Below are 25,216 nucleotides of genomic sequence, written 5' to 3' on the forward strand. Positions count from 1 at the left end.
CAACCAAACAGGAAAATTGATCATCTAGACTCAGCTTTGAAAAAGAATATTTCATCAGGGCAAAAAACATGAATTATCACAAATATTCTTTCTATATCCTCTTATTTCCTATTTTTCGCGTACGATATTCTCAATAAACGCGAATATTAAGAATTCGAGTTTATTTAATCAAGTCCTCTGCAGTAATATATAAATTTTTTCAAAGATGATACCCATCTCGATGATTTAGATTCTATTACTGATCGATCAGAACTTATTTTAAAGACAATTTCTGAATCAAATTATTTTATTTGAAAAAAAATTACAGTTATCAATTCAGCGACGGGGAAAATCAATTTTATTTACGTTTACGTAACACAAAAATATAGTGGCTAATTTTTTACATAACTTTGAAACACCAGCAAGGCACAAAAATATATGAATAATCAAAAAATACGAAATCAAGATCAAGATCTTCAAAAAATATTCATTCAAATTATCCATTAAAGCAAACCACTAAATGTGTAAAATCATGTTAGAATTTTAGATAATATCAACAGAAATGTAATAAATGAAAAACGGAATTTGACTTGGTCATATGTTCCGTTCCGAAAATGTGTTGCGTACCGAAATGGGCAACGAAAAGTGACAGAAAAGTGACAGTTATGGGAAAAATTCAAATAAAACTTTAACCTTAAACTTAGAAAGGTAGAGATTTGTTAAAAATCTATTAAAGGAATGAATGTTATCTGATTTTATATAATTTTATTTTAGTATACAAAACATTATTGTGTTTGATATATCAAATAAAGGGTAAGAGATATATATTCTATCTATATATCTCTTACCCTCTAATTCCCTCTCTGACAGCGGGAAACTTTGTCTGAATGTTAAACTATTCAGACAAAGTTTCCCGCCTATAAACTAACATTTTTCTACGGTATGATCTACAAATCCTACCAGTTCAAATACAACTTCTTTTTTTTCAAATTGTAAGTTCTCTTGTTCTTATATCTTTAAATTTTCTAAAAACCTCTCATTTACATATTTTAATCATAACATTCAATTTCACTAGCATGTGTATTATGTGATTATTCAAAAAACTTTTAAATATATAAAAATTGATTTTTGTTGTGCATGAAAATTCGGTTCACTTCACTTCTGACAAAAAGTGACAAGTTTTACATGACAAAAATAGTTTACATGGCAAAAATATATAGGGTATTTTTTAAAAAGTAGTTATCTTTATATATAAAAATAAAACTTTTGATATATTTTAGTAAATGATTTATTAATTTATTTATTTATTTTTTTACATCAAATCATATAAATATATATACATAATAGTGAAATAGAATAAGAGATAATTATTGATGATTAAATTGTAGACGAGGATAAAAGTTTAGATAAATTAATAAAATTAGTGTGGAATCAGACAAATTCGTGTTGTTTGGGAAGGAATTGTTGGCTATGATGTACTGATCATGAATCAGTACATCATAGCCAACAATTCCTTATACAAAGTTCAAAAACTTGGGTGCAATCAGAACTGATTGCACCCAAGTTTTTGAACTTTCCATTAACAATTGTTCAATCACATTTATACAACCCAAATCTATACCAATCATACTCTTATTCATACATCATATTTTAAAAACTTTTTTGCAATATGATGTTATTGCAACAATTTTTTTTCTTTTCTACTTCCAATTAGCACCTTAAAAACATTAGACACAATCACTGGCTCATATGCTCCTATTCTGAATCTAACACTATGCAAATTTATACAATTTCTCCACAAATCTTACATTCATTTTAATTTCAACGACCATTATTACCACAAAGAATCTTACCTTCCCCTACAAAATCTAACTATCTATCAATTTAAAAAATGTTACAAAATATTAAATGAATTTTTTTCTATACGTAATTTAAAGTTCTTAAACTCTCAGCATCAGAATATCCTTACATAGCTTAGCTATATATCGTATTACTTTATGAATAAAAAAATTATTTAAATTATAATAAAATGTTTATTCGTATTTTTACTTTATTTTTAGTTACGAGGCTGTATTTCGAACTCAGGATTTGGGTTTAAGTCCTTTGTCCATTTAGGACCCTGGTCCCAAATTGATTTTGGAGTAGGTTTTCCACCGAAAAGATCTTTAAGAGCTGTATGAACCCATACTGTGTTGTATTCTTCTATTGCGTGAGGTAAAAATTCTCTTATTTCGATAAAATCTGGGCGAGCCGAAAAGATTGTTTGCCAAAAACGTTCTATTTTACCATTTAACTGTGGTGTATAAGGTTCTGTCCGATGGTGTTGAATGCCATTTACTTGAAGAACGTTTTTGAAGTCCTTTCCTGTAAATTCGCATTCATTATCTGTCAAAAGTTCGTATGGAATAATTTTGATAGAGTCGATAGCATTTTGTAAAGCTTTTGAAGTTGATTTCATTGTTTTATCGGGAAGAATTTCGTAATAAATACAAAAACGAGATCTGTCATCGATAAAGGCAATTAAATGATAAGTATGGTTGGTACCATTTGTCTCTTCTTTGAAGCTTTTTAAATCAGTATGCCATTGCTGATTTACGTATTGGGAAACATACTGATTTGGATGTTCATCAATTTTTTCTGGATCTCGCCGAAATTTGAAAAGATTCTCTTTTTCGTATAATTTAAGCATATTGTGAAATGAAACTGTGTCATCCTGTATGTAACTCTCTAAAACTTTTTTATAACCTAGATTGTACTTAGCTTTTATTTCGTGAATGGTTGGTAACAAATCTGTTCTAAGAGGAGTTTCTGGTCTTCCGAGCTTTTTTGGATTTAAACCAAGTTCTTGCCATTTTAATAATAATTTTTTCTACCTATGTGCAAATCTTTTGCAACTTGGTCTGCTGTCTTTTTGCCAATAGAATATTCAAGATATGCCGTAATATAAATCTGATTTTCATTTGGCAGATCCACTTCTTGTCTTTCCATTTTTTTGAATCAATTTATACAAATAAACTTATAAAACACAAAATTATTATTTTATAATATAATTCTTAGATAATACATCCGATATGTAAAGTGTCAAAAATGAATTGAACCGAATTTTCATGCATTGCATAAAAATTTATTTTTATTAAATTATTTAATGTCTGGTATTTCGATTTTTCCGTCTGAAGTTAGCGAGATCCTCTTTTAGGTCGCGCTCTTCGTGTTCGACAATCCATTTCGGATTTTCTTTGTCTTCAACGAGATTCCAAAAGGTATTTTTCATGAATGAGGAATTCTCGTGGTGTAAAGTTTGTGTTTGTGTTTGGGTTCTTTGGTAATTGCAAATGTGGCTTGTTGTTGTAAAAGTTGATCCAAATTATAACATCCGACTCGCTACTTGAGTGTTTTTCGATATCAGGCCATATACACTCGACCTTTCCATTTTCGCGAGGCGAATATGGAGTGATTGTTATATGTTCAATTTGATTTCGATCAAGAAAATTTTGAAATTCTCCAAAATTTTCGAGACCATTATCGGTCCAAAATGCAAAAGGTGCAAAACCTAATGCATTAATTGCTCTTTGTGCAACAAAAGTTGTATTTGCTGCAGATTTTTGTTTAAGAAATTGAAAATCGATGATATAACGGCTTCTATCGTCGATTATCAAATACAAATAATTTCCAATTTCATGACGAAAATAATCAATATCACAGTGTAATATTTCAAAAATATTTTTTGCCTGATATTGAGTGATTTTTTCTTGTGGTTCAATTGGAGGTGGATTTTCTTGGTTTATAAATAATTTGTAGTATTTCATTCCATCACGATATGAAGGAAAAGGACAATCTGGATTCAAATAAACCGCCGAAATGAGAGTTGGTGTGATATCAGTAAAATCGACTGTTTGGGATGGGATAATGCTTGTATCGTTTGATGTTAAATTTTCTCTGTCAATTTGATAAAACCAACCATTGAAATTTTTGAGAGCATCTTTAATTGAATTTTTATCATCAATATTAATTTGTGATTTAATATTTTCAAATTGATCGCGGTTTTGTCTCACCATAATTATATCTGATCTCATTTTACTGATAATTGAATTAATCCCTGGTAATTTTTCCGTAATCTTCTTCATATTGTCAATACTTTCAATTATGAGAGGATGTAATTCTTTTGTTTTTCTTTCTGGTTTGAATTTTGTTACAACATTGTGAAATTTGAGAGCTTTGTAAAATGTGGGCTTTGAAATTGTTGAAGTTATATATCGTCTTCCTTGTGAATCTTGAATTTCGACATTTCTGAGTGTTCTTTTTAAATTTTATCCAGATTCTAATAATGTCAATGTATTTAAACACCACTCTTTTGTATCTCATACCGAAATGGCTCACAAAAAAAGTGACATTTTTTGGCGCCAATAATTTGATTTTTCTGATTCTTTCTATTTAGATATATTTATTTAATATTCATATTCCTTTATATTGCCTCATATTATTTCCCATTTTTAATCATATTATACAAATCTTTAATAATTTTTAATGTTTTGAGCTTCAAAATCTTGTTCTAACTATTTTCATTCATATATCCTAGAAAAAATTAAAAAGTTTTTTAGAAATAAAAATGTTTGTATGTAAAGTATTGAAAATATTCTAGATGAGAAGACATTCTCCAGAAGAGATTGATATTGATTGGCTTTGTGAAGCCATCACAAAATCAAATAATGGAGTTAAGTTAACTGATATTTGCGCGAAAGCTAAAATAAATCATGAAGGCAGAGTTATATATAATCATACTATCTTAAAGTATTCCTAGAAATTTCCAAAATTAACCGAAATATAACTGTACAGAATTACTATTTTCGAGATAAAATTCATATGGAAATACTAATTCATAACGCTTTATGTTATATAAAATTTAATTTATAAAAATTTCAAAATAAATCAAATTTAACACAATGAATATAACTGCAATCGAGGTTTTTGACGATTGATTCTTACGAGAAGTTTTCCAAACTTTGAGTTAATGTCTTGACATTAACTCAAAGTTTGGAAGTCTAATAAAGGGAATTGTAGGCTATGAGGTACTGATTATATATCAGTGCCTCATAGCCTGCAATTCCCATTAGAAATGGGAGAAACTTTGTCCGCATCATAAGTTATGATGCGGACAAAGTTTCTCCCATTTCTACTTAGAATGAAAGGGCAAGAGGTATATAGGTACACTATATATCTCTTGCCCTTTCCTTCTTACCTAAAGACTTCCAATCTTATTTTTTTCCCAATTTTTCCCCTAAATTTAAATCTTATATAATATAAATAAAATGCATAATATCAATCACAAAAATTAATGTTTATTTTTTTAATTAAAATTGCCGCGCAATTTAAGGTTTTCTGTCACTTTTTTTGTGAGCCATTTCGGTACGAAACAAAACACCACTCTTTTGTAATTTGTTCAGCTTTAATACGACCATGAAGAAAAGCATCATGTGCATCTAAATTTGCTTGAACTAATGCTTCTCGGCTCGAAATAGTTCTTTTTCGTTGGGCCATTTAAAAAGTTTTTTGAGAAATGAATATTTATATATCTATATTTATAGAAATATATTTGAATTTATGAGAATATTATAGGCCTATATAAATTAGGATAATGAAAAAATGCGCGCCAAAAAATGGAACTTTTTCGTTTACCATTTCGGTATGAGACATTCCGTTCCGAAAATGAACTTTACAAAAAGTGACAAAAAGTAACACTTACTCTTATTTTTCGCGGCAATTTTCTTTTTGATTTTAAACATGAATTATTAAAAGAATAGCTATTCTAAATATATTTCACCATCCAAATATATTTATCTTAGAAAAATTCAAAGTCAAAAATTGATGCAAATCTCTTTTTAATTATTATACATAATTTTATAGATATTTAAATTAGATTGTCAATGCATGCTCAAATAGATTTTTTTGAAAAATTCAATTATTTTAGATTATGATAAGGACTTAGATGATTAAGTTGTAGGTATGATATATCAGAGCGCAGTTGCTAGATATATCACATGTGACTCTGAAATGGGGAGCATCAAAAAAGTCTTAATTACCAAATTCTCGAGTATACAAATAAGCCTACCACCATATTTTCCTATATGAGGAATCCATATATACCATTGGTTTTAAGATTTTATGAAATTTTGGGGATAATTCGAGATTCCTACACCTGTTCAGATTTCGATTATTCAAACATAGTATTCTTATATAGTATATATACTATCATATGAGCATATTAAAGTAGAGCAATATCAATTGAGTATTGAGATATTAACAAAAATATGTGTTTGCTACTGACGGAACAGACAATGGAACAAAACCATGAATACAATATATACTTCAGAGATATCATATGTATATGTTTAAGTATTATATTATCTATATATGTTATTATAGTAACATCTCTTTAAATGAATCAGATGCCAGGATATTAACAAGAATATCATTCCATGATTTTTCTTTTCCAAAAAATATGACGTAATAATCGGTGTAAACTATTCAAATATAAGCAGAAGACGGAAATATTTTTGTTGATTTATAAATTTACAAATAATTGCAAAAAAAATAAATGGTCAAGTGTTGAATTTTGCACGTCTAGTTTCAGTAAAGTCTTGAAACTATGTCTACGTATTATATTCAAGTATACTATGATATCTTATAGTAGAAACATTTCAGAATTCTTACGATTTTTATGACAATTTACAAAATCATACAACAAGTTTCAGTAAAGTCTTGAAACAATGTATACGTATTATATGCATACTATATACAACTATCCTTGGAGGAAATTTAGATTGATTGATTTTCTGATAGGAATCATTCAATATATAATAAAATTTTTGTGAGTCATTTTAAGAAGCACATATAATTTTTTGAATTTAAAAATTAAAGTAGTGTCAAATGAATTTATCACTTAATATAATACTCAGATTTCTTAAAATTAATGAAAAAAAGGTTTTCTGAGAACTTTTGAGAATGGTTTTCAAATTCCATTATTGAAAATATATAGGTATTGTATGAAATTCAAACTCTATAATTATTAAAATTCTAAATTTTAATAAAAATAACTTTTCAGATCAATATGATTTTGAATGGTGGAGTAATAAGTATAAAAATGCCTACGATTTCAAGGAGGGAATTGTTCCTTATGAGGTATACATTATAACTATATACCTCATAAGGAACAATTCCCTCTTGATAGCTGGGAAACTTTCTCTGACAAGACAGTTTCCCAGCTATCTATTAGAAACTAAAGGCTGTGAGGCACTAATATATAATCAGTGCCTCATTTTCTTTAATTTCTTATTAAAAACGAGAAAACTTGTTCGAAATGATAAACAATTTCGAACAAGTTTTCTCGTTTTAAGGAGGGAATTGTTCCTTATGAAGTATACATTATAAATATGTACCTCATAAGGAACAATTCCCTCTTGATATCCTGGATATTTTTGAATATATTTTTTTAATTAAAGTTCTCAAAAGTATTATCAAAAGTGATTTTTAAAAAATCTCTCCATTTAATTAACTAAATAAAAATATAATATTTTTAAAATTAAATAGTTTTTCAATTTTTTGAAGGAATTGAGATACTTTCCCCGACGATAAAATTGAGAGGTTTACATTTTGACTGATCTTAGCATGCAACATTTTTTTATTTAATGAGTGATCACGTTAAGATCAATGATGAAAACAAGACCCCATTGGAAGATATCATTGATAACATAGAGAATGACCTTGATGAAAACATGATGGGAGCTCAAACGTCAGTTAAGGTCAAACTTGGTGAAGTTCAAGAGAAGGTCTCCAAGACCAAAGCATAAATATCAGTTCTTACTGAGGTTGACGTTTATTACAGAAGCTTGGAGAGAACTTTAAGCAAACTTGAACGTCAGAACCAAAGTCTCATAGTTGTACTCCAGAAGTTAAACCTCATGCGTAAAGCATATAACGAGTACCTACATGTTCGAGACTTACCTTCTTATACGAGATCAGATCTCGACTTTTCCGATATAAGCCAAATCCTTATTGATACAACACTTACGATAGCAGAGATGCTTCCTACATACCCAGAGTATGATAACTTACCTCAGCTCTTTGAGTATCTCAAGAAAAAGTTCATGATCTTATTATGCGAAACCATGAAACGACGCCAAAACACCAGAACAGAACGAAAACAGAGCTTACTAATAGACTTATTATATAACACTAAAGAAATAAAGGAGTTTTTATTCTGACTCCATCTTTATCAGTAATAGTTGTGAACCAACCATTAAGTCAGAATTTTGTTCTCCATCTTTATCAGTAAGTCAGAATAAAGGTATTTTGGGAAGAACTGATCTGGATCATATTTGTCATCCACAGGTTTCGGTATCAAAAGTCTCTCTGGTTCTTGGACGTCTGGTACCGGAAATGGTTCCTTTGGTTTCCTAGCTTTTGGGAGATCAAAAAGTTTTCTTGGTGGCTTTCTGGGTCTTAAATGTTCTCCATCTTTATCAGTAATAGTTGTGAACCAACCATTACCGTCAAAGTTGTATATCTTCTCAAATTCAGTTCCTTCATCAACTATTATCCTCTTTATCTTCCTCTTCTCCATTAATGGAAAAAGTGACATGTATTACTTCATTGTTTTTCTGAGTGTTAGGATTAATTAAACCTCTACCTATAACATGTTTTGTCACAGAAAATTTCTCTCCATATCTTTTTGACAAGATCTTTATAAGTTCTTCTGTATAAGATTTGTCACTACTGAAATAAATAGATGGATAATACATGACATCAAATGTTTCAATAGTATCTTTAAGAGTCCATTCATCTCCATACTGTATTGAATAAGTATGGAAGTATGGTGGATCACATATAAAGAAAACATTGGGAAGATCTTTGTACTCATTGAAGAGTATTCTCCAATCTTTATGAACTATTGTTAAACCTTCAAGATAGTCATCTATGTTTTCATCAAATAAGTGAGTATATCTGAGGTATAACACTTTCTTCATTAATGTGACAAGATCATAGTATCTATATGCTCCAGAATAGAGAAGACGTGAGCATAATGTATTCCAGTCTAAGTATTTAGCTTTACTTAGTACTTCTCTTACGATCTCTTTCTGATCAGTAGGAATTTTCTCATCTGGCTTCACATTTATTCTCTCCTTAAGTTCTCTAAGTATTTCATTCGTGTCATGAATGTGTTTCAGTCTATCAACGTAGTTATCATAGTCATTAGCTATAATCGTTGCTTTTGGGAACAAAGTATGCAACAGATGAGAGATAAAGAGAGAGCCACCAAAGAGGTCAACGAAGACATAATCTCCTTTGATGTCTTTGAGTATGTCTATAAGATCTTTCCTGATCTTAGACTTATTACCTATGAAAGGTAAAGGAGGTTTGGTAAAAATCATTTATATGGTAGTAAAAATAAGTGTTTAGATTAATTGTGTTTGAGTAGATCTGTTATATCTGTATTCCGACCTCGGAATGGTTTTCCTGGGAGATCGCGGTTGATCATCCCGTGGACTTCGCAGAAAAAAAGGAGCATGACCAACAGAACAATGAACAAGTTGATACAAAAGAATACAACAACAACGTTCGTTAAGAGGTTCATTGAACTCTTCACATAAGCTATGTCTTCTTCGTAGCCCATTAACTGAAAAAGTGTCATGACCACTTCATTTCTCATGAAGCCAACAGCTTATGTCCAGTTCCTCCCACCAGCACTTGAGGAACAAGAGAAGGTCATCATTGACTACCTTCAAGCAACTGAGAAGCTCCAAAAGCTTCAAGATCTCCGCGAAGAGTTCAAGTCCCGCTTGAAACAGGAGAACTTACTACAGGAGTACATGCTCATCCTTGGTCCACTCATTGATGGCTCCCATTTACCATCAGAGTACACTGCAGCTCTTGATGCACTCAAAGATCTCCGCGATCACCAACCGATCGGTAAAGAAGCCTTCGAGTTCACCATTGAGCAAGCCATCTTCGCCAAGCACAATGCAAAGAAGCAGATGCTCGAAGCTCTTGACAAGATCAAAAAGTACGTTGAAATGTACTAAAAATAATTTTGAGTAAACGGTAAGTTTTATTCATTTTTTATAATGTATTAAATGGAACAACTTGCCAAAGAACTCAGAGCTAAAAACATAAAGTATGAATGATATGTTTTAGGTAATGAACCTTGGTTGCTATTATTTGATGAAACAAATAAGTGGATTATGTCTGTGAAAAGAACCGATAAATATTATGTGAGTGAAAACTCTACGAATTCTATTAAAGTAGATTTGTTCTATGACGGCAAGTTCGATACTGTTGAAGAAGTGTTGGACAGATATTACAAATGGTTGACAGAAATGTCACTTTTCGGTTAAACGATCACATACATAAGACATAAATTATACTTACTTATTAACTCAGTATATTGAGCATTATATGCATACTTAAACTCTTGAGCAATATTGTTCTCATCCATTATTCTGATCTGAGCGATCTTTTGTATTGGAGGTGGAATACCACAACATGTGATGTCTGGGTCCAGTAGGTCTATTTCACACTTGAACCCAGTCATTCTGTGAACTACTTCTTCCAAGTCTGGCTTAGGTAGTAAGATCTGATCTTTACTCACTAAGTTAGAAAAGAGCTCTTTGTCTTGGTCTAGAAGTATCTTCTGGTATATACTAAGTAAATACTCTTCTACAGCAATCCTCGATGAAGTCTCCACAGATCTCGATAAAATCGGGTTGGAAGTTAATGGACTTAAAGGAGGAGGATACATTTGTGCTTCTGAGTTCGTAGTTGTTTCCACTTTTTTTATCTCTGTTGGAGCATCAGAAACTGTACCAGATGGATAGTTCTTTATCACAATGCTATTAGTTGTTCTTGAATCAACATTACTTGTTGGTTCAATTGGAACATTAGCTGCACCATAAAGTATTGACTTCGATCTCATTTGTTATGAGTAAAAATTGTTTTATTCTCTTATAAATGACAAACATTAATCCAGAGAACAACACAGAATATACTGCAACAGGAGTTGTTTACAATGATCTAGATCAGATCGTGAAACTTAATGCACCAAAAAGAAGGAACTTAATAAGACAACCTCCACCAAGGATTTATGTTGATGATGGGAGTAATGGGTTCAACTTAGTGTATCATTACTCATATCCTCAATATGCAGAGTATGGATCTAAACTAAATGTGACAAATCATTACATGAACTTATATGATGAAGGTAGGTTCCATAAACCAAGTCAGAAAGAGTCAGAGTTTGCAAGATTACATGAATACGCCGATCATGATGGCTATAGTGATTACTCAATGCCAGTAAGAATTTAACTAATCATAAATGCCAAAGTTTGGGAGTTTGTTTAAGGCTTACAGACAAAAGCAGTATATGCTTCCAATAATATTCAACAGATATGAATGCATACCAATTTGACACACTAATTAATGGAGCAGGTAATCCACCATATTTTTTAGTGTTCATTAACATTAATACGAGGAAAGGTTTTGTATACCCAATGCAAACAAAGAATAGTGTATCTGTTTATGAAGCATTGAAGAAGTTCATTAATGACACAAAGAATGATAATCCTCCAAAAATTATGACAAGTGATGAAGATGGTGCATATAAAGAAGATAAGGTTCAACAACTTATGATAGACAATGGTATTGAACATTTAACGACACAAAAATATAATCATTCAAGATTAGGTATAATTAATAGGTTTATCCAAACATTACGTCAAAAGTTAAAGAAACATCTTGATCTACACATCTATGAAGATAATATACCACCATTCACTGTGCAATCAATGGATGAAGTTTTGAAGAAATATAACAATACTATTCATGGTAGTACAGATGTTAAACCAAAAGATTTCAGTGAAGCTAATAATGAAGGATATGTTAAGAAGATGATGGAAAAAGAAAGTAATGTAAGGAATACTAAAGATTTCAACCTTTCTGTTGGTCAGAATAGCGTTTGAAATAGTTCAAAAGAAACTTTCCAATAAAGGAGGTGAATCAAGTTTGAGACCGACAGCAGAATACATTACTTTTGATTCAGCTGATAGTCATTCATATTTAATGAAAGCTGCAGATCATTCTGTTGGATCATTCCCTCGTTTTCAGTTATGGATCAGACATGTTGATGATCATAATGCAAGACCTAAAGAATCCATTGATAACGATAGACACAGAATTGTCGAAAAAATAAATACCTTCGAGTCCGGTAATACAAGCGATCAATTTCCGAAGCATCAGTATAGAATAACATATGAAGGTAATAGAAGTTCTACATTAGTTCCACAGTCATACTTGAGAGAAGGCAATTCTAATAGATTGTCTCCAATGGAAGTAAGATGGTGGAGAGAAAGATTATATAATGGTTATATTACTGATCGGAACATGCCTGACATTCTGAAACGTTTCCCTGGTTTTGGTCGGAAGTGAGCTTTGACTTAAGTTCATTTATTTTTGCTTCATATTGTTTGATCTTACGTTTGATACCTTCTTCATCTAAAGGTTGTTTGATGTGTCTGAATTGTATACGTCCATCTTTCATTGTGTATACATAGAAGCCATTAGGAACTGTACCATCTTTGAGATAATTTGTCAACATCTTTTGTTTCATGGAAGCACTTAATTGTTGTGTCATTTTATACGAGATAAAAAATTTACTTCTTTACTTTTCTAATCTTTCTATTTTTCTTGTGATGTTTCTTCACTACTGTTCCATCAGTCTTAACTAACTTAGCTGATTCAAATGCAACTCTTCCGCCTTGTCTTTGCAAAGTTGGTGAAACCCAGTTAGGTTTAACATTGTTTGTAGGAACTTCTTCATCATTATCTGGGTATTCTTGTTTGTCACCACCCGTACCATCGCCATAGAATGATTTGTATGCACGATCATAAACATCAACAGCTCTACTTGCAACATTTGTTGCTCTATCAACAAAGTTAACGAAGTTATTGATTCTTTGACCAATTCCTATCTTCTTCACTTTCTTCTTCTTATCATCTTTCTTCTTATCATCACTTGATGTAACCTTTGGAGGTGTACCGTCACCAAAGATTTCAATGGTATGCTTAACAATATCAGGATTATGATCCACGTTTCCAGCAATTGCTTCATCAATATCTGGTCTTGGAGTTGATATGCCTCCTCTTGGTTCAATAGATATTGAAGGAACAGGATTGTTTTGATGTGTTAGAAGACCTGTTCCTTGAACATTCTTAACTGGTGGAGGACCAGATACTGATGGTGCTAATTGTTTCACAGCTGTTGATTTAATTGTAGTTGTCGGGAACTTGTATTCTTCTAGAGACATTTGTCTTTTAGGCTCGGGTTTAATTACTGGTTGGTTTGTGTCAGCAACAGCAGTTTCACTGTTCTTTGGTGGAATGATCGAAGATCTTGGGAACTTGTATTCTTCTAAAGACATTTGTCTTTGTTTCATCCATTTTGCCTCATATTTTGGCTTCTTTGGAGGGAACATCCAGTTATAAACTCCTTTAGTAATATCCCAAACCCTATCTTTAAAAGGTTTATTCATAGGACCAATGAATGGACCTGCTGTCAATGGCATTGCCTTTTCTTTCGGTGGAGGAATGTATGGAGAACGTGGGAACTGATATTCTACAATCGCTTTTGGTCTCAGCGGTTTGTCAACAACTGGATTACCAAGATCAAATAAAGCACTGGGTTTTTCCGTCCTTGTAAATAATTTGTTAAAAGTATACTGAGTTATTTCCCAAGCCTTCTCTCTTAAAGTTTGTTGTCGAGGACCGATAAATGGTCCGGCTGTCAATGGCATTGCCTTTTCTTTCGGTGGAGGAATGTATGGAGAACGTGGGAACTGATATTCTACAACAGCTTTTTGTCTCAGTGGTTTGTCAACAACTGGATTACCAACGTCTAATAAAGCAGTAGGTTTTCTCGCAAACAATTTGTTATAAATTCCACTAGCAAATGTTCCAAACTTATGTATAAAAGGTTCTGGTTGAGGACCAATGAAAGGAGCTTTCTCTGTCTTTTCAGTTGACGTTTCATTTTTAGATGGCTTCTGATGAATAATTATGTCTGTTCTGTTCCTTGGATCATTCGTCCATATTGAGATATTTACTGTATTGTTACGACGTACAGTTAAATTACGTTCATCATCATTTTCGCGAGATGATGGAGACCTCTTCATAATGTCTATGACGTTCCTTTTGGTTTTATCAAGAGGATTAGTGTGATTCTTATATGTCACACCAGGCTTTTCAGGTACTGGTGGTGAAGGTTTTTGTTTAAATTCTTCCCACTTTGTTGCATTATAGTTTGGTTCTTCTAAAAGAAGTCTTTTGTAGTCTTTTATTCCTGTTGCTCTAATTTTTTCAGGATATGGCATCCTAAATGCTTCATTGAATCTACTCTCACCACTCATATCTTCTATGTTAGTTAACTTATGGAAACAACGTACTAAAGGTTGTGGTATATTCTTTGTTTTATCAACAAGTTTGTTATAAGCTTGTGTATAAGCCTTAAAGTTTGGTGTTGTCTTTTTCTTAGTATAATCAATGAGTCTTCCACGTGCATCATCAATGTCTTTGTCTAATTCTGCAAGATATGTTCCTTTTATCTTTCCTAGTGATTTCATGTATTGTGAATGAAGCTCATTCCAGACTCGTGCATTATCACTCTTTTTCTTTTCACTTGCACGACCTTTATCTCTTGAGAAATAATGATCAACACCTCCTTCATGAATTTGTGATGCAATTGAACCGAGACTGCTGTTTGGATTTCTTAACATTGATGTAAGTACTGAAGGATTCATTGGAGCTAAGAAATTTCTCTTAACCCATTCTCTATCAATGTCTTCATTGTCCTTTAAATGAACTTTCTCACTATATGTGTGAAAGTATGGATCTTTAAGGGATTTAATTGCTTTCTTAATGGTTTCATTATATCTACCTTTTCCTTGTTTTTCCAACAACTTACTTTCTTCAATGATTGCCATTTGTTTTAATGTCATTGGACTTAAAACATCATGAGATACTTTCTGTGCATACTCTTTATCTTTCTTTGACTTTTTTCTTATACTTCGTCCATGCTCATCATTAGAATATAGCTCGAACTTATTCCAAGCAACTTTTTCAGCATTATCTAGAGCTTCTTTACTCAAATCTAAGTCTTTTGTTGATTCTTTGAACCATTTATCGAACTCTAATAGGGTAACTGGTGCTGATTCCTCTTTTACTTCGTCTAGAGCAAAATCTTCTGGATAATCTGATATATCATTAATCATCACTTTTCGTAGAATATCGTTGGTAGGTCGCTTATGATTTAATAGCTTATGAATTGCCATATGTTTGAAAAATCCATTAAGTTCGGGTCTACCTTCATTTTTTGGGTCACGATCAAGTCCAAAAAATGAACCCATCAATTTATTCTCATTCCTATAAAATTTTGCAAGATTTAATATATTTCTATTGTCATTGTATTTATTTAATGCATCACTTGTTTTATCATCCTGCTTAATTGATTTGCCAAGATTTGTGTTTTCATGCTTTTTATGAAGCTTATTGAGCGATTTTTCAAGATATGACACAACTTCATTGAAATGCTCTTTAAAGTCTTTCTTTTTTATTGGTTGTATTGGTTTCAAACTCCTTTCATAAACATCATGATATTTCTTATCATAATATGCGTTATCGAATTTATGCCAGTGAAGTGGATGTTGTTTATTCACGTCAGACCTATACTTCACAATGCTCATAGGAAAACCAGTCCATTCTTTTAGATGTTCAACTAATTCTTGCACTTCAGGCTTTCTACTCTCTGGATTAGTATAAAACTTAAGGAACCAGTCATTTATTTTACCTTTCATGACTTTACTTATTTCTTTTGGGTTTTCTACATGACCAAGCCATTGCATAAACCTAGAAAACTGAACTCCAATTCTAATTAAATCTTTCATGTCTTTGTCCTTGACTTTATCAAAATAAGGCTTAACGATATGGATCTTTAATGTTCCATCAGCATCATATAATGCCTGAGCCATATGTTTAATGTTTTCTTCCAAACTCATCCCTGGAAAAATTTTGTTCTTTTCTGTCATACTGTCTTTCACAAGGCTGTAAAAGTCATCATATGTGTATTCTTCACTCATTTACTATCACATAAAATAAGCATTATGTACGTATTATTCCTTCCTTAGGGTTCAAATGGTCAATCCAAGGCATATCACTCAATATTCTAACACGACCCATTAGAGGTTTGTTTGTTCTCCAATTTGAACCTCCTGTATAAGCTCTGTATGCATTATTGTCAACATACCTTTGAGGATCATCATCTTTTATAATCGCTCCAGTAAGACCCTTGTTAAAACTCTTCATTGCCTTTGTAATGAAGTTATCTCTACCTAATAAGTTCTCTGCAAGCTTTTGACCTGCATTACCAACATTCATTGAAATCCTACCAATTCTTTCATCAAGTACATTACCTACTGAAGCTAATTTACCAAGTGTTTCTGCTGGTTTATCACCGTAATTCTTCATGATTTGGTGTGTAAGATCTGTTGTTCTTGCTTTGATATCGCTGAAGCCTCTTCTAATAGCTCCCCAACCTTTACTTACATATTCTCGCCAATTCATTTATAACGAACTAAAATAGCGCCATTTTCTGTTGTTCTATTTCTTTAAAGTCCACTTTTCTTGCAACGATATGAACTTCCATGTATGACCTAGGTGTTGGTAATTCTTTATATTTCTCCCATAATTCTTCCCAATCTTCTGTTGCACCTGATTGTTCATGTTGTAAACAGAAATTCATCAAAAGTGACAGCTCTCAATTTTTTGACATTTGTAAATTCTAAATTGAATGAGAAAAATGAAATAATACTAAGCATAATACAATATTCTAGATTTAATTATAATTAGGAAAAGTTAGTTTTGAGAGTACTTTTCATAGGCATATAGAATGAAATCTTCTGAAAAATAATATCACATAAACTCATATTATTTTCTAATATATAACTATTTTATATAAAAATCAAATTCAATGATCTTAAAAGCGAAGGATAAACCTCAAAATTTACGATATAATGAGTGGGAATCTAATGCTTATCTATCATAAAACCATATGAAATATTAATTTTTGCTTACGCCTAATTTTTGACGACAATTAGCAAGAAGAATTGCATGATAAATAAAAACATTTAATCAAAGTCAATTTTATTTTTCATATTCAAATGGACTGAGTGTTAACATTTAACATTTTTTGCTAATTGTCGTCAAAAATTAGGCGTAAAGCAAAAATTGATATTTCATATGGTTTTATGATAGATAAGCATTATATTCCCACTCATTATATTCGTAAATTTTGAGGTTTATCCTTCGCTTTTAAGATCATTGAATTTGATTTTTAGATAAAATAGTTATATATTAGAAAATAATATGAGTTTATGTGATATTATTTTTCAGAAGATTTTGTGTTCTTCTTCAAAATTTTATTTTTTTATTAAAAAGAATCTTTACAAAATATACATTTACTTTAATTAATATTTAAAAACGTGCTCTATCAAAAGTTCCAAAAATTCAATATTTTAGCTTTTCTGAGGTGTCACTTTTGATGAATTTCTGTTTACAACATTCAATCATTGTTTGCAAGTCTCTCATTGAATTGTTATATACGAAAACGATAAAAACGGTTTGACAGAAAAGTGACAACGTTACGTGTCAAAAATAGAAAAGTGACATTTTATTCGTAATATTAAAATGAATCATCATAATCTTATTCATAAGGGTCTTCATAATCTTCTTGATATTCTTCTTCATAATTTATTTCGTATTCTTCTTCTTCATTACTATCTTCTTCTATTTCAACCGGATTCGCCTTATTTTCTTCTTCTTCAACTTCCTCGTCTTCTTTTTCCCATTCATCTTCTTCGATTCCTTGGAGCTCTGGCATCTCATTGGTCATAAGTGAACCTGGAAGAAAATCTTGAGAGACTCCATCCACAATCCATTTTGCTGGCATTCCCCTCTTCCAAATTGGAAGTTTCTTCCACATTTCAGATGGGTTATAGTGAATTTGTTTTCGATTCACATAATGAGTTGGTAATGCTAGATGAGGTTTAGCATTATAGTACTCAACCCATTTTTGAATCTTTGCCCATGACAACTCTCTGCTCTCTATGTTAGGCCACAAGCGCTCGATTTTCCCATTTTGGTATGGGCAATGGGGGACAATATATACATTATTGATCCCCCGAACCCTCATAGCCTTTAGGAACTCGCCTTTATTCTCGCCGCCATTATCGGACCAAATTGTATGTGGTGGTCCATATCGGGCTATTGCTCTCTTAATTGCTTTCACTGTTTGGCTAGCATATTTTGACGAAAGATGCTGCCATTCTATGATGAGCCTTGTGCAGTCATCAATCACAGCATAAAGAATCTGACTTCTCTTTTTGCCAAGAAAGTGGATATCAACGTGCCATATTTGGTTAGGAAAGGGAGCTAAGTATCTTGTCTTTCCCCTTGGACGTGCCAAGCCTAGCTCTCTAAAAGCTCTTTCTACCATATGTCTTGAGGGGGATGTGGAAGAGGGTTTGTAAGATATTTAATGTTCCTCAGCTCAGATGGAAATGATAATGGAGACTCTTCAATCATAAGTCCGGAAGGAATTGTGGAAGAAATTTGATTCAGGGGCTTAAAACATTCAATAGCGGAGAACCATGCTTGGGTAGGCGTTGGCTGTGGAACAATACCCGTCTTCATGTCCAAAAATGCCTCAAAATGAGATTTTGTTGCATGCTAAGTTCGGTCAATGATAGGAATTGAGGGGAAATTAATCGTCGAGGATGTACGATTATGTAAAGTAAAAAATGTTGTGGGATTTTTAATATTGTATATAATTTTATAATAAAATTTTTGTGAGACATTTTAAGAAGCACATATAATTTTTTGAATTTAAAAATTAAAGTAGTGTTGAATGAATTTATTGATTAATTTAATACGGATATTTCTCAAAATTAATCAAAAATAGGTTTTCAGAGAACTTTTGAGATATCTTTTCAAAATGTCTTTTTGAAAATATATAAGTATTATATCAAATTGAAAAAAAGGTATTTATCAAAATTCTAAATTCTTAATAAAAAATAACTTTTCAGAGGATTGTGATTTTGAAAGCATGAGTAATAAGCAAAAAATATCTACGATTTTAAGGAGGGAATTGTTCCTTATGAGGTATACATTATAACTATATACCTCATAATGAACAATTCCCTCTTGATAGCTGGGAAACTTTCTCTGAATAACTTATCATTTGGAGAAAGTTTCCCAGCTATCTATTAGAAACTAAAGGCTGTGAGGCACTAATATATAATCAGTGCCTCATTTTCTTTAATTTCTTATTAAAAACGAGAAAACTTGTTCGAAATGATAAACAATTTCGAACAAGTTTTCTCGTTTTAAGGAGGGAATTGTTCCTTATGAGGTATACAGTATGAATATATACCTCATAAGGAACAATTCTTTCTTTAAATGGGAGAAACTTTGTCCGAATGTTAAACTATTCGGACAAAGTTTCTCCCATTTGTAGTGGAGATGGAAGGCTTTGGGGTATATTATATTAATATGTACCCCAAAGCCTTCCATCTCCACTTGAAAGTTCCAAAACTTTGGGTTAATGTCTTGCAATTAACCCAAAGTTTTGGAACTTTCTAGAAGGAATTGCAGGGTAAGAGGTATATATTCATACTATGTACCTCTTACCCTGCAATTCCTTCTTAAAATGGGAGAAACTTTGTCCGAATGTTAAACTATTCGGACAAAGTTTCTCCCATTTGTAGTGGAGATGGAAGGCTTTGAGGTATATTATATTAATATGTACCCCAAAGCCTTCCATCTTTATTGTACAATTTAAAAATTCAGGAAAAATGTAATAAGATTTTTATAAAAATTAAGCGTTTATTCGTAATTGTGTATTCAATGGTTCGGTATTTCTTTGATTTCGAAGTGTCCATCAATCATAACTCTCCAAAATGGCGTTTCACCCTGTTTCCAATGTGGTGTCTCATTGTAACACTCTTCTGGAGTCATGGGGCGAAAACCCTTTTTGGGAAGGGTTTTATGTGGTACTGAGTTGTAATTTTTCCTGAATTTATCAAGAAATTCTTGAATTTGTTTTGCATTTGAAGACCGGCCGACATTTCTTTCAAGAGACGGCCAGAGCCTTTCAATCTTGCCGTTCTGGCGCGGCATATGGGGGAGAGTGTGGCGGATTTGAATGCTGTTTCGCATGAGCCAATTATAAAATTGGCCCATATTCTCTCCCCCGTTGTCGGACCAGAAACAAAATGGCTTTTGATATAAGCCAATCGTTTCTTCGGCAACTCTTGTTGTAGATTCGGAAGATTTATTTGGCAAAATTTTTAAAGCCAACAAAAACCGAGATTTATCGTCTATTATACCATAAACAGGTAACCTCTGTGAACCGTATAAAAAATGAACATCTACATGCCATATGGTATCAGGTTTTGTTGCTTCATATGTCGTATAATATTTTTGAGGGGGCCTGTCACTTTTTGGTTCTTTGATCTCCAAAATACTGTAAATTCTTCTGAGTTTATTGTAGGAAACTGAATAAACATTTTGATCCATGTTTAAACGCCAAAACATCTTTTGGATTCCGCACTTATATTCCTGAAATTTTTGGAGAACATATTGCAAATTTTCAGGAGTAATATCATCTGGTGCCGGACCAGGTTTAACGTTTGGGGGCGTTAAGTTTGCATTTGTGTATGCTGCTTTAAGTGTGTTTTTCGAAATTGATCTAAATTCACACTTCATTTCATCCTCGTATGGAACTCGCTTACACGCAATTAAATAATTGAGTTCGCGAGATTCAGGTTTTTCGCGTGTTTGAATTAACCACCAAGAAGGAATGGTTGGTCTACTCATAATAAAAAATGAAAAGCCAAATTCTCTCAAAAAGTTAAGTAGTGTTGTAAACAGAAATTCATCAAAAGTGACACCTCAGAAAAGCTAAAATATTGAATTTTTGGAACTTTTGATAGAGCACGTTTTTAAATATTAATTAAAGTAAATGTATATTTTGTAAAGATTCTTTTTAATAAAAAAGTAAAATTTTGAAGAAGAACACAAAATCTTCTGAAAAATAATATCACATAAACTCATATTATTTTCTAATATATAACTATTTTATATAAAATCAAATTCAATGATCTTAAAAGCGAAGGATAAACCTCAAAATTTACGAATATAATGAGTGGGAATATAATGCTTATCTATCATAAAACCATATGAAATATCAATTTTTGCTTTACGCCTAATTTTTGACGACAACAGCAAAAAATGTTAAATGTTAACACTCAGTCCATTTGAATATGAAAAATAAAATTGACTTGATTAAATGTTTTTATTTATCATGCAATTCTTTCTTGCGACCAAAGATTTGAATAAAAGTTCAAAAATAAGATAGCTTAAAAAATAATATACGGTAGTGTTTACTTATAGATGAATAGTATATAAATTCTATTAAAATGGATTTGATCCAAAAAAATATAAAACCAAAAATAATTGTTATAATTTAAATGAAGAAGTAATTTAAAACGATTTTATTTATGATCAAATTTTATATATTTTTTTGGATCAAATCCATTTTAATAGAATTTATATACTATTCATCTATTAGTAAACACTACCGTATATTATTTTTTAAGCTATCTTATTTTTTGAACTTTTATTCAAATCTTTGGTCGCAAGAAGAATTGCATGATAAATAAAAACATTTAATCAAAGTCAATTTATTTTTCATATTCAAATGGACTGAGTGTTAACATTTAACATTTTTTGCTAATTGTCGTCAAAATTAGGCGTAAAGCAAAAATTGATATTTCATATGGTTTTATGATAGATAGCATTATATTCCCACTCATTATATTCGTAAATTTTGAGGTTTATCATTCGCTTTTAAGATCATTGAATTTGATTTTTATATAAAATAGTTATATATTAGAAAATAATATGAGTTTATGTGATATTATTTTTCAGAAGATTTCATTCTATATGCCTATGAAAAGTACTCTCAAAACTAACCCTTTCCTAATTATAATTAAATCTAGAATATTGTATTATGCTTAGTATTATTTCATTTTTCTCATTCAATTTAGAATTTACAAATGTCAAAAAATTGAGAGCTGTCACTTTTGATGAATTTCTGTTTATTACAAGTAGGACCAATTTTTTATAAAAAAATCCAATTCCATTATGAATGTTAATTAATTTATATAATTATTGAATAAAATTTTTTCTTTGAGATTATGAAAAGTTCTTTGAAAAGTTATTTTTTCTCATTTTTAAATATTGTATTAGCCTATTTATAATCCAAATTAAATTGTTGTAAACAGAAATTCATCAAAAGTGACACCTCAGAAAAGCTAAAATATTGAATTTTTGGAACTTTTGATAGAGCACGTTTTTAAATATTAATTAAAGTAAATGTATATTTTGTAAAGATTCTTTTTAATAAAAAAATAAAATTTTGAAGAAGAACACAAAATCTTCTGAAAAATAATATCACATAAACTCATATTATTTTCTAATATAGGGTGTCCAAAGGTGCGTTTAGCACAGCGCTCTATATGAGACTATTAAAGGAGATATATGCTGATTATAAATATATAATAAAAAATATGAATATATGTATATGATGAGTATGTTGTATTTTGGCGCCATGCCGGGATATAAAATGAATTTTGAGACAAGAGGCGGTTTCGCGGGAAATTTTGGCGGGATTTTTTTTCATTTTTTTTAATGAATCATAAAGAAAACATCCTCGCTCTTGCAAAAAAATGCAAAGACTGTAAAAAAATCTACGAGACATTGGTAAAATGCTTCGGTATGGATGCTCCTAGCTATTCCACTGTAACGTATCATGTTAGGATGTATCACTTCATGAACAAAAAGGCGCCCATTATAAAAATTGACAAAAATCGCCGGATCAAAGAAAAATCAAAGCAATTCTTCAAGCGCTAGATGAAGACCCAAGAGCATCAACTCAGAAGGATAGAGGAGATGACAAAGATACCACGTACAACAGTCAGTTATTATCTGCACAATTATTTAACTACAAACTAGCGTATACACGTTGGGTTCCGCACAACCTTAATTCAGTTCAAAAAAAATCTAGAGTCCAATCTTCGAAAGAGCTCCTCTCTCTATTGCGTGCGTATCAATCCAAGAAGTTTTCGCTTTTTAGTAACAGGGGACGAGTCTTGGTTTCAATATGCAACAGAAGCCAAAACATGTGGATCCCGAAGGATGAAAATCCGCAAACATTCCCGAAGAAAAAAATTGACACACCAATGATGATGTTGTCGGTTTTTTGGGCGTGAATGGCATCATCGCATTATTGATATTCTTTCAAAAACCTAATACGATGAATGCCTAGTATCTAATTGACAATGTTCTTACTCAAATTATCAATTCTGATGAGTTTGAGAAATCCAAAACAACAAAAAAAAAGTTTGCAATTCATTTTGATAATTCAAGAGTTCACAAAAGTCATAAGGTAATGAATTACTTGGTGGAAAACAATGTCAAAGTTGTTCCAAACCCAATTTATTCACCTGATATTGCACCCTCTGACTTTTATTTATTCGGCACGCTAAAAAAGAGAGCTGAAGGACGCGAATTCGCGAGTCCAGATGATCTTGAAAATTTTGTAAGAGAGCAATTTGAGCAATTTTCTCATGATGATTTAAAGCGTGTCTTTCAAGCCTGGATCGATCGCTGCGAACGCGTGATTGAATCCAATGGTGATTATATTTAAATAAACTTTATATATATGTAACTTGTTTATTTCTATTCGCAGTATTCAGGTTTGTGCTAAACACACCTTTGGACACCCTATATATAACTATTTTATATAAAAATCAAATTCAATGATCTTAAAAGCGAAGGATAAACCTCAAAATTTACGAATATAATGAGTGGGAATATAATGCTTATCTATCATAAAACCATATGAAATATCAATTTTTGCTTTACGCCTATTCCCACTCATTATATTCGTAAATTTTGAGGTTTATCCTTCGCTTTTAAGATCATTGAATTTGATTTTAGATAAAATAGTTATATATTAGAAAATAATATGAGTTTAATGTGATATTATTTTTCAGAAGATTTCATTCTATATGCCTATGAAAAGTACTCTCAAAACTAACTTTTCCTAATTATAATTAAATCTAGAATATTGTATTATGCTTAGTATTATTTCATTTTTCTCATTCAATTTAGAATTTACAAATGTCAAAAAATTGAGAGCTGTCACTTTTGATGAATTTCTGTTTATTACAAAATAACTTTAAATTCAATATTTAAAGAATATATTTTTGAAAAATGGAGATTGAGTTACTTCCCCCGACGATAAAATTGAGAGGTTTACATTTTGACCGAACGTAGCATGCAACAATTTGTCATATTCGATATCTTTATTTATTTTGTTATAAGCGAAGATTATTCCAAGATGGCCATGCTGCTCAATTAGGTTTCTAATAGTTACCTTAAGATCTTTTGGTACATTAACTTTGGGTCTCCCGCGCTTAAGAGGAATAGGCACAGATGAGTGAGGCTGAGGCTGAGTATTGGCAGAGAGCTGTTGCTGTGCCGAGGTGTTGGCAGAGAGCTGGCGTTGAAGAGGAGTATTGGCAGAGAGCTGGCGTTGTGCCCAAGTGTTGGCAGAGAGTTGTTGCTGTGCCAAGGTGTTGGCAGAGAGTTGTTGCTGTGCCGAAGTGTCGGCAGATAGCTGGCGCTGAAGAGGGGTGTTGGCAGAGAGCTGGCGCTGAAGAGGGGTGTTGGCAGAGAGTTGTTGCTGTGGAAGAGAGTTGGCAGATAGCTGGCGCTGAAGAGGGGTGTTGGCAGAGAGCTGGCGCTGAAGAGGGGTGTTGGCAGAGAGTTGTTGCTGTGGAAGAGAGTTGGCAGAGAGCTGGCGTTGTGGCGGGGTGTTGGCAGAAAGTGGGCTTTGTAGAGGAGCGTTGGCTGTTGACAGCTGTTGCTGTAGAACAGAGTTGGTAGTGCTGGCTGATGAAAGCTGGCGTTGAAGAGGAGCGTTGGCTGATGAGGGTTCTTCCTGTATACGAGAGTCGTTTGAACTTTGTAATATCAAATAATCGGTAAGGAGAGTGTCATCTCTGTGTTTCAAAAT

At 31.8% G+C, this 25,216-nt stretch overlaps 11 protein-coding genes and 1 pseudogene across 12 annotated transcripts, besides 24 other annotated features; 7 read left to right on the forward strand and 5 right to left on the reverse strand.

The window, feature by feature from the left end:
* Positions 1-783: 783 nt before the first annotated feature.
* Positions 784-896: a mobile genetic element.
* A 519-nt stretch (positions 897-1,415) lies between these two features.
* Positions 1,416-1,556: a mobile genetic element.
* Positions 1,557-2,039: 483 nt separating this feature from the next.
* Positions 2,040-2,967: a mobile genetic element.
* Positions 2,968-3,221: 254 nt separating this feature from the next.
* Positions 3,222-4,052, reverse strand: TVAGG3_0116950 (integrase, catalytic core-containing protein; the record flags this gene model as incomplete). The annotated part of the gene is made up of 1 exon (XM_051223391.1): positions 3,222-4,052. One exon carries the CDS (start codon positions 4,050-4,052, stop codon positions 3,222-3,224), a length of 831 nt encoding a protein of 276 aa, XP_051108377.1.
* Positions 4,053-5,001: 949 nt separating this feature from the next.
* Positions 5,002-5,206: a mobile genetic element.
* Positions 5,207-7,149: 1,943 nt separating this feature from the next.
* Positions 7,150-7,222: a mobile genetic element.
* Positions 7,223-7,661: 439 nt separating this feature from the next.
* On the forward strand, positions 7,662-7,823 carry TVAGG3_0116980 (uncharacterized protein; the record flags this gene model as incomplete). The annotated part of the gene is made up of 1 exon (XM_051223392.1): positions 7,662-7,823. One exon carries the CDS (start codon positions 7,662-7,664, stop codon positions 7,821-7,823), a length of 162 nt encoding a protein of 53 aa, XP_051108378.1.
* A 111-nt stretch (positions 7,824-7,934) lies between these two features.
* TVAGG3_0116990 (uncharacterized protein) lies at positions 7,935-8,237 on the forward strand (the record flags this gene model as incomplete). The annotated part of the gene is made up of 1 exon (XM_051223393.1): positions 7,935-8,237. The coding sequence occupies one exon, from the start codon at positions 7,935-7,937 to the stop codon at positions 8,235-8,237; it is 303 nt and encodes a 100-aa protein (XP_051108379.1).
* Positions 8,238-8,272: 35 nt separating this feature from the next.
* On the reverse strand, positions 8,273-8,596 carry TVAGG3_0117000 (uncharacterized protein; the record flags this gene model as incomplete). Its single annotated transcript, XM_001301085.1, has 1 exon — positions 8,273-8,596. One exon carries the CDS (start codon positions 8,594-8,596, stop codon positions 8,273-8,275), a length of 324 nt encoding a protein of 107 aa, XP_001301086.1.
* A 1,066-nt stretch (positions 8,597-9,662) lies between these two features.
* Positions 9,663-10,055, forward strand: TVAGG3_0117010 (uncharacterized protein; the record flags this gene model as incomplete). The annotated part of the gene is made up of 1 exon (XM_001301084.2): positions 9,663-10,055. The coding sequence occupies one exon, from the start codon at positions 9,663-9,665 to the stop codon at positions 10,053-10,055; it is 393 nt and encodes a 130-aa protein (XP_001301085.2).
* Positions 10,056-10,366: 311 nt separating this feature from the next.
* Positions 10,367-16,795: a mobile genetic element.
* TVAGG3_0117030 (uncharacterized protein) lies at positions 10,981-11,334 on the forward strand (the record flags this gene model as incomplete). Its single annotated transcript, XM_001301083.1, has 1 exon — positions 10,981-11,334. The coding sequence occupies one exon, from the start codon at positions 10,981-10,983 to the stop codon at positions 11,332-11,334; it is 354 nt and encodes a 117-aa protein (XP_001301084.1).
* On the forward strand, positions 11,418-11,987 carry TVAGG3_0117040 (integrase core domain containing protein family; the record flags this gene model as incomplete). The annotated part of the gene is made up of 1 exon (XM_051223394.1): positions 11,418-11,987. The coding sequence occupies one exon, from the start codon at positions 11,418-11,420 to the stop codon at positions 11,985-11,987; it is 570 nt and encodes a 189-aa protein (XP_051108380.1).
* Positions 12,088-12,453, forward strand: TVAGG3_0117050 (uncharacterized protein; the record flags this gene model as incomplete). Its single annotated transcript, XM_001301082.1, has 1 exon — positions 12,088-12,453. One exon carries the CDS (start codon positions 12,088-12,090, stop codon positions 12,451-12,453), a length of 366 nt encoding a protein of 121 aa, XP_001301083.1.
* Positions 12,678-16,154, reverse strand: TVAGG3_0117060 (uncharacterized protein; the record flags this gene model as incomplete). Its single annotated transcript, XM_001301081.1, has 1 exon — positions 12,678-16,154. One exon carries the CDS (start codon positions 16,152-16,154, stop codon positions 12,678-12,680), a length of 3,477 nt encoding a protein of 1,158 aa, XP_001301082.1.
* On the reverse strand, positions 16,177-16,638 carry TVAGG3_0117070 (uncharacterized protein; the record flags this gene model as incomplete). The annotated part of the gene is made up of 1 exon (XM_001301080.1): positions 16,177-16,638. The coding sequence occupies one exon, from the start codon at positions 16,636-16,638 to the stop codon at positions 16,177-16,179; it is 462 nt and encodes a 153-aa protein (XP_001301081.1).
* Position 16,796: 1 nt separating the features above from the next.
* Positions 16,797-16,831: a mobile genetic element.
* Positions 16,797-16,831: a terminal%2Cinverted (terminal inverted repeat of Banshee-A3 transposon ID:TVAGG3_0117080).
* A 765-nt stretch (positions 16,832-17,596) lies between these two features.
* Positions 17,597-17,634: a mobile genetic element.
* Positions 17,597-17,634: a terminal%2Cinverted (terminal inverted repeat of Banshee-A3 transposon ID:TVAGG3_0117090).
* Positions 17,635-17,666: 32 nt separating this feature from the next.
* Positions 17,667-17,732: a mobile genetic element.
* A 23-nt stretch (positions 17,733-17,755) lies between these two features.
* Positions 17,756-18,757: a mobile genetic element.
* Positions 17,777-18,568, reverse strand: TVAGG3_0117120 (ribonuclease H-like family; the record flags this gene model as incomplete). The annotated part of the gene is made up of 1 exon (XM_051223395.1): positions 17,777-18,568. One exon carries the CDS (start codon positions 18,566-18,568, stop codon positions 17,777-17,779), a length of 792 nt encoding a protein of 263 aa, XP_051108381.1.
* Positions 18,758-19,212: 455 nt separating the features above from the next.
* Positions 19,213-19,894: a mobile genetic element.
* A 1,097-nt stretch (positions 19,895-20,991) lies between these two features.
* Positions 20,992-21,029: a mobile genetic element.
* Positions 20,992-21,029: a terminal%2Cinverted (terminal inverted repeat of Banshee-A3 transposon ID:TVAGG3_0117140).
* Positions 21,030-22,201: 1,172 nt separating this feature from the next.
* Positions 22,202-22,238: a mobile genetic element.
* Positions 22,202-22,238: a terminal%2Cinverted (terminal inverted repeat of Banshee-A3 transposon ID:TVAGG3_0117150).
* Positions 22,239-22,406: 168 nt separating this feature from the next.
* Positions 22,407-22,444: a mobile genetic element.
* Positions 22,407-22,444: a terminal%2Cinverted (terminal inverted repeat of Banshee-A3 transposon ID:TVAGG3_0117160).
* A 171-nt stretch (positions 22,445-22,615) lies between these two features.
* Positions 22,616-22,643: a terminal%2Cinverted (terminal inverted repeat of Mariner transposon ID:TVAGG3_0117170).
* Positions 22,616-23,922: a mobile genetic element.
* TVAGG3_0117180 lies at positions 22,712-23,842 on the forward strand (annotated as a pseudogene). Its single transcript has one exon. A coding segment is annotated over exon 1 (1,131 nt).
* Positions 23,895-23,922: a terminal%2Cinverted (terminal inverted repeat of Mariner transposon ID:TVAGG3_0117170).
* Positions 23,923-24,329: 407 nt separating this feature from the next.
* Positions 24,330-24,366: a mobile genetic element.
* Positions 24,330-24,366: a terminal%2Cinverted (terminal inverted repeat of Banshee-A3 transposon ID:TVAGG3_0117190).
* Positions 24,367-25,216: the final 850 nt, after the last annotated feature.

Source organism: Trichomonas vaginalis, chromosome IV, assembly GCF_026262505.1.
Source record: "Trichomonas vaginalis G3 chromosome IV, whole genome shotgun sequence".
Taxonomy (NCBI): Eukaryota; Parabasalia; order Trichomonadida; family Trichomonadidae; genus Trichomonas; species Trichomonas vaginalis.